Source organism: Spermophilus citellus, assembly GCF_964194105.1.
Source record: "Spermophilus citellus genome assembly, chromosome: X".
In the NCBI taxonomy this organism is placed as follows: domain Eukaryota; kingdom Metazoa; phylum Chordata; class Mammalia; order Rodentia; family Sciuridae; genus Spermophilus; species Spermophilus citellus.
In genome coordinates this window covers 147,671,643-147,678,808 of record NC_138190.1, presented here as the reverse complement: position 1 = coordinate 147,678,808, position 7,166 = coordinate 147,671,643, and the positions used below count along the sequence as shown (strand labels likewise).

The window sequence follows — 7,166 nt, the reverse complement described above, 5'->3', positions numbered from 1 at the left end:
GAAGGAGCTCCTACACGCCTCTGTTCACCCTCCTGAGAAGCATAAAACCTGTCCTTACACAGCTAGTGGCCACTACACAAGGTGCAAAAGGTCCTATTGCAACCTACCTTATCTGCCTCTCCCAGTCATACCTGCTGGCCCTGGCAGTTGTGTCCACTTGGAGACAAGATGTCCCCCGAGTTAATCCACACCAAATTCTGTAGCCTGGTGGCTACCACCACCCTGGGGACCAAGTCCTGCTAGCAGATCTGCAGGTCTTAGAGTTACCTGCCTTTGGGTTGCATTTGCCCTGATCTTTAACATCTGAATCAGATAACCTCATACTGGGTTGAATGGTGGCTCCAAAAAGATAAGTGTAAGTCCAAACTCCAATAACTTGTGAATGTGGCCTTTTTTGGGAAAGGGGTCTTTATAGATGTAGTGAAGGTAGGGATATCAAGATGAGGAGATCATACTGAATTACCCCGATAGACCCCACATCCAGTATCTGGTATCCTTAAAAGAAACAGAAAACATAGAAGAGGCCATGTGACAAAGAGGCAGAGATAAGAATAATGGGTGTACAAGCCAAGAACTGTCAGCAACCACCAGAAGCTAGGAAACAGGCCCAGAACTTATTCTCAGAGCTCCAAAAAAAACAACTTGACTTCAGGTATCTGGCTTCCAAGAAATGAAAAAATAAGTTTTTGTTGTTTAATGGCACCAAGTTTCTGGTGATCTGTTAGAGCAACCACCAGGAACTCATGCACCACTCCAAAACAAAATAGTGCTCTTACAGAAAAATTACAGGAATACGATTTAAGTGCAGTACCATGAGCAGAGAACCTGTCTGGGTATTTAACACTTCCCCAAAGTACTGTGTGATAGACATGTGGGCATTAGGAAATAGAAAAGTTTTTCCCCACTTCCTATAGATGCTAAGAAAGCTCCCAGCTGAGGCTTATTTTTAAAAGTCCTAATATCCTAATTCTAGTCATTCTTCTCACTATCAAACAGCAGAAAGCCCTGTGAAAAAGCCCAGGGATAGATCTACATCTTGTTCCTAACAAGGGAGCTTGGAGGGCTGAGGGAAGGAGGGCTCAGGACTGAGAAGTGAATGATACATAGATACTGGAGTGTTTCTCAATTTCCAACTTCCTTTCCTTTACTAGAATTGCAGAGTTAGTTCCCATGGCTTCAATATCCTAGGAAATATCCAGACCTTTACAAAACAAGTGAAGAGTCCCCTATTCTTCCTCATCTGCCAATCATTGTCAACTGGCTTCCATCTGTAAAGCCAAGGAATCTGGGGCTGATACAGCATCAGACACTTCTAGAATGTGATGAACCACAACAACCACTCACACTGGGCAATACATGCTTGGCAAAGACAAGGGCACACTTTGGTGTTAGAAAAAATAAAGTATATGCGTGTGAAGCATCCATCAGACCACAAAGTGCTCACAACTCCAAACCCAAAACAATGGAAGGGGGAAAAGGATAATGTGACTATGTAAAATAAAAAACACTCAAGGCCAGAACACTACACTGACAAAATCAAAGGGGAAAAGAAACATGCACTTTCTGTTACAGATAAGAGCTAATCTTGCCAATGACAAAAGAGCCCCTAAAAAAATGAGGAACAAAAAGTAACAATCTAATAGGAAAATGGATAAAAGATATGTACAGCCCATTCACAAAAGAATTAAAAAGGGTACATACCCCTTGGAAAATATGCTTAAGTTCCCTCTTAGTGAAGAGTGGCATGCCCAGCAGGTGGCAAAAATACAAAGGTCTACCCACCTCTTGCTTAGCAAAGATACACATGATTAGTGCATAAGCATTTTCGTTGCACCATTATTTATGAGAGCAAAAGGACTACAAACAACCCAAACGCCATCAGCAGCAACTGGTTCAACCAACCCTGGTACAGCTGCAAAGTGGAGTATCACATGGCCCAGGAGGAGAGGCTGGAGCTCAGAGCCAGCAAGTCGGTAGCCAATGGAAGGAAAAGTGGTCCTCCCTGAGAGTCCCTGGCCCAACCTCTCTGCATGGATGGGAAAAGAAGGATGGATTAGCCACCAGACACAGGTAGTTCAGGCAGATAGGACAGAAGGAAAAGAGCAGAGAATCAGGTCTGACTCAGGCTTCATCTTCCCTCAAAGAGGGGACCTGCAGACCAAGGGGCTTAAGCAAGAGCTCTGCAGCAAGCTCCTAGGACTTGCTCATTATCCACCAAACCCTTAATTCTGAATTAGGCAGGTGGGAGAGGAAAGCACAAATCGAACTGTCCTGGGTGTGGCGTCTTCAGGCAGCCTTGCATCTGCTGGCCCTACTCGATGCACTCCATGACATGTATCTGTAGGGTGTCCATATCAGGAGCCTGGTACTGGCACTTAGGACAACAAAAGTCAGGTGGCTCCTCAGGGGGGCTTCTCCTTTGGTTGGGTACGGCCGGGTGAAAGGAGTGGTGAGCTGAGAAAAGAAAAGAGGCACCAGGAAGTGGGTCTTGTGTACAAGCTGGGTACTAATCAGAGGGAAGGGGAGGTTGACAAGGTACCAAAACTGGATAGGACTGCCATGTTCAACCATTAGGATCAACACCACTGTGTGACCAGGAGCCAGCACTACCACCACATTCTCCCCTTGGCCTCAGGGTGGGGCAGGGTGGGGTGAGTGATGGGAGCAGCAGGGATACCCACCTTCAGGGCTGAAATGAGCCTTCTTCTAGAGCGGTACACTGCCCTCCCCACCCACCTCCTGCAGAACAATGCTCACTCACTCACCTGGGGTAGGGGGTAAAGGGGGCTGGGAGGCCTCTACATGCCGCTTCCTCATATCCTCAATCCTTTGAAAACAGAAACCGTCCAATCAATGCATGCATTTTTGTGAGGCTCCTACCTGGGGCAGCAGAAAAGGCCATTGGAAGGATAGGGTGGACGGAGAGGAAAGGGAAGTACAGGGAACCTAATCTGAAAGCCAGGGGTCATCAGTCTCCTGCAATTACTACTGGTCACTGCCGAGTGCTACGCCCACTCCTCACATGGCCACTCTTGGAAGCCTACCTGGCTGATTCCTGGCAGCTGGCTTTTAGCTTGCTATACTCCCGCTGCAGCTGCTCCAGCTGCTCCTGCAGATGCTCTTTCTTCTCAGCCAGCTTCTCCCGGGCCTCCCTCTCAGCCTGGAAGTCTGCCTTGTAGATATCCGCCTGGCAAAATTCAAGAGAGGGACACGCCCACCACCCATTGGGCACATCATGATAGGCCTGGGGTAACAAAGTGAAACGTCCTCATGCCCTCTGTGAACCTCTGGCAACACAGAGGGAGCAGATACATCAGCAAGTAACCCCAAGCACACTGGGAGGTCAAGGATCGCAACAAGGAGGAGAGACCTCACCTGGGCCTTCAGGACTGGTACCGTCTCCATCACAATCTTATGCTGCTCAGCCTCTTCCTTTAGTTTGTCAATCACTTCCTGCTTGGCCACCAGGGCCTCCTCAGCCTGCTGGAGCTGCTGCCTGAGATCCTCCAGCTGCATTCCCTAGAGATTGGCAAAGGGCACTGACAGAGCCTCCCAGAACAGGGCAGGGTGGAGCCATTACCCAGGTAGGCCACTGCTTCGAGTGAGAATTGAGGACAAAAGGGAGCCCTGGCTGGCCAAAGCTGGGACAACACCAGCTCCTTGGACTTCAGGGCCAATCACAAGATCTCAACGTATGCAAGAAAGCTGCATCCTGGTACTTCCCCACAGGGCTTAAGAAATGCTGAGGTTTTTTTCTCAAGACATATTAAGGATATTGGGATTGAGGAGAACTCTGAGGCCATCTGGTTCATCCTCCCACCAAGGCACTCATTCCCTTCACAGAATCCTTCAACCCTTTAAGGACAAGAGCCACACTCCATCCTGAGGCTGCCCACTCCATATGCTACCAACTACAGACCCACCATCTAAGCCTCAATCCATTAGTCCTTCCACTCAGCTATCTGATCAAAGGTCCGCTCATCCCACACAGACATCCCTCCCCATAAACACACATACACACTTCCTCCGCTCCCCCCACACCCCGCCTCCGTCCCAGGATTTCGCTCCAGAGATTAAGTGCCATTTTTGTAACTAACTTTTCCTCAGGTGACCCGGTTTCAGGCTTAATCCTCATAAATCTCCGCAGAGTACATCTGTGGTTGACAATATCCTTCTTAAAATGTGATTGCTAAAACCGCACCCAGTTTAGGTCTTGTGAGGACAAACTAGAAAAGTTTCGGCTCTCTTTCCATGCTGGGATACAATCAATACTAGAGCTTTTCCTGGCTCAGGGAAAATTTAGCCAAGAACTACACTGGTGAGGGCTGAATGTGTCCCTAGGCCAGCCCACCCTGGGGCCTGGCAATGTGCCCCATATCCCTGTGGCCTTCTCTGAACTGTCACAGCTGCAGCCTAAGGAAGGTCTAGGGCAAGTCAAGTATCCCCCCCCCCAATCTAATTCTTTCAGGTCTCAAGAACTGTGATCTTGTCTGTCTTTGGGGAGACAGGAAGAGGTGAAGTCCTCTCAAGACAGCGCAGGCTGGCCATACTCACTCGCTTGCGCTCGCTGCTCACCATACTACTCTTGATGTGGTTGTCATAGTCTTGGAAGAGCTGATGATAGGCTACCTGCAATTGGGCCAGCTTCCTCCTGCACAAAAAAAGGAGCTTTCATTGGAGAAACCACTTTGTCCCAGCCCAGGCATGGCTTCCCTGCCTCTAGCTCTACCCTCTTAATTCTTGTCATATCACAAACCTGGAATGGGGCCTTCCAAGGGTACATCTGGACTCCTAAGGTCATCAACTCTGAGGCAGGCTTTGCTGACAACAAATATTCACTGCAACTGACTTGGTTACTCAATAGTTCCTATCAGTTTCCTTAAAGCCAACAATTTTAAATGTTTATAATAAGGACTAGGGGTGTAGCTCAGTGGTAGAGTGCTTGCCTAGCATGTGCAAAGCCCTGGGTTCCATCCTCAGTATTGCAAAACAATAAAAAAATTAATAAAATGTTTGTCATAAGGTGGAACTATCCTGTAATCTTCAAAATTGTCAACTTCATGAAAAGCATAGAAAGGCAGGGAGAGTGTTCTAGATTAAAGGAGACTGAAAAGGCATGCCAAGGAAAGGAACTTGGGATCCTAGACCAGAAAGCAGTAGAAGGGCTGGCAAGAACATATGGAGAATACAAAGGGAAATATGAATGCAGACTGAACCAAAGATAATATTTTTGTCTTAGCCAGGTGCAGTGGTACACGTCTATAATCCCAGTGACTCAGGAGGCTGAGGCAGAAGGATGGCAGATTTGAGGCCAGCCTCAGCAACTTAGCAAGACCCTGTCTCAAAAAAATATAAGAAAGGACTGGGGATATAGGGTCAGCCAGTGATATAGCACCCCTGGGTTCAATCTCCATTACCAAAAAAATTTTTTTGTCTAGTCTCAAAGATGAATTATTTGACTATGATAACAATGGACTCTACTATTAGCAAGGCTACGGGGGAGAGTCAACCCTCATCCACATCCAGTCCCTACGAGGGCTCCCCAGAAGGCAGGAAAAGCCACAGGCCCATTGGCAACCCCCAGTACCACCCCTCCATACCAACTCACTTCTCCTCCGAGGCAGCCTGACGCTCCATGCGCAGGGCGGCCTCCACACTCTGGCTCTGCATGCGCAGCTGGTCCACCTGTACACTGTGTTGCTGCTGCAGTGCCTCCCGCTCACTCTCCAGCTGCTTGGCCTGCTCACTGGCGGCCCGCACCCTGGCACAAGGAGGAAGAACACATTGAGGGGGCATCAAGAAGGACAGCATGGGCAAGGGGTTAGGTTCTGAACACCCTGTGACTGCAAGCTGACTCTGGGTGGCAGAGTGGAGGCACTGCCACCAAAAATAGGAAAGAAGACTGGGAGCCAGGTGGAGAACAGATGATAAGGAGCTCCACCTGAGATAAATTTGCTCCAGTACAGGGGCCCAGGAAACAACCAAGTGCAGATGGCTAGGAGACTAAAAGCCAAGAGAAGGGGGTGAACTGAAAAAAGGATGGGCCACCTGCATCCCAAGCCGCCCACTACAATGTGAGAGGAACCTCCAGGAAGGTGCTGGGGCCTCAACAAGAGCAGTCTCAGGGAAGGGGTGTCAGGACAGACTATTCTAGAAAAAATAGGGAGACTGCCCACCTGAGAATGCAAACACTGAACTCAACAGCAAACCAGAGCTCAGCTCCAGCCCTGTTGCTGCCCACAGCTCAGCTGGAGTCCCAGCTGTTTGCAGGCTCAGTTCCCACACCTGGATCACAGGGAGTTGTAAGACAGGACGTGACATCAATGGCCCTGGTAGGGAATTTCTCTCTCCATCTCACTACAACAGCTCAGGCTGTCTCACCTCAATCACCCCATGATCCCCAAATCCTCTGATCTGAGCCTCACAGCTTCCTTAATCTCCAATTTCAAGCTCCAGCCTCATTATCCTGCTGCTCCAGGGCCTTCAATAGCCACTACCCAGGCACAGTGGCATATGCCTATAATCTCAGCAACTTGGGAGACTGAGGCAAGAGTATCTCAAATACAGGCCAGCCTCAGTAACTTAGCAAGACCCTGCCTCAAAATAAAAGATAAAAAGGGCTGAGGGTGTAGCTCAAATCCCAGTATCACATAAAAAACAAACAAACAAAAAAAGCCACCACTGCAGCAGCAATGGTGGATGTTTCCATGTGGCCCTGTGGTAGCCTCCAGCTGAAGGTCACCACAACTCTGACAAGGCAGGCCTGAACTATCAGGCCTTCTCCACTTCTGCCTTTGCTCATGCTTCCTCTTCACCTCCACCACCAGCTCTTTCTGGACTGGAGTCTAGTTACCCTCTTCTGCAGAAAGGTTTCCCTGACAACTACCCCATGTGCACAATGACCACCTTAATACTGCATTAAGAGGGCTGAGGCCACCATGTCAGCTGCATCCAAATGTCTGGAGAGCAGCAGCAGGGCAGTATAAGAACCACAGCACTATCCCTGCACTTTGACCAAATGATCCCACTTAAAATGACCAAACTCACTTTGCAAAAGAATAACAGGCAGGCCTGAGGCAGCTAGCTTTCAAGGTTGACCCTCAGCTGGTGCAAGTTCCCTGCACTGCTCTGATGCTTTCCCTGCTGATAAGGGTGGCTCCTGTGCC

The 7,166-nt window shown here is 48.8% G+C and overlaps 1 protein-coding gene across 8 annotated transcripts in view; it reads right to left on the bottom strand.

The window, feature by feature from the left end:
* Positions 1-1,818: 1,818 nt before the first annotated feature.
* Positions 1,819-7,166, bottom strand: part of IKBKG (inhibitor of nuclear factor kappa B kinase regulatory subunit gamma) — a 45,538-nt gene continuing 40,190 nt past the window's right edge. For 5 of the 8 annotated variants that reach the window (XM_081278247.1, XM_081278246.1, XM_081278244.1 and 2 more), the window contains 6 exons: positions 5,609-5,761; positions 4,555-4,651; positions 3,376-3,519; positions 3,045-3,187; positions 2,766-2,827; positions 1,819-2,454 (listed from right to left, as the gene is read on the bottom strand). In XM_081278247.1, the coding sequence (XP_081134373.1) occupies positions 2,312-2,454; positions 2,766-2,827; positions 3,045-3,187; positions 3,376-3,519; positions 4,555-4,651; positions 5,609-5,761 (742 nt within the window). In that variant the 3' untranslated portion in view covers positions 1,819-2,311. Of the gene's footprint in view, positions 2,455-2,765; positions 2,881-3,044; positions 3,188-3,375; positions 3,520-4,554; positions 4,652-5,608; positions 5,762-7,166 lie in introns of those variants that run through there. The other 3 variants (XM_081278249.1, XM_081278250.1, XM_081278251.1) reach the window with 2 other exon arrangements.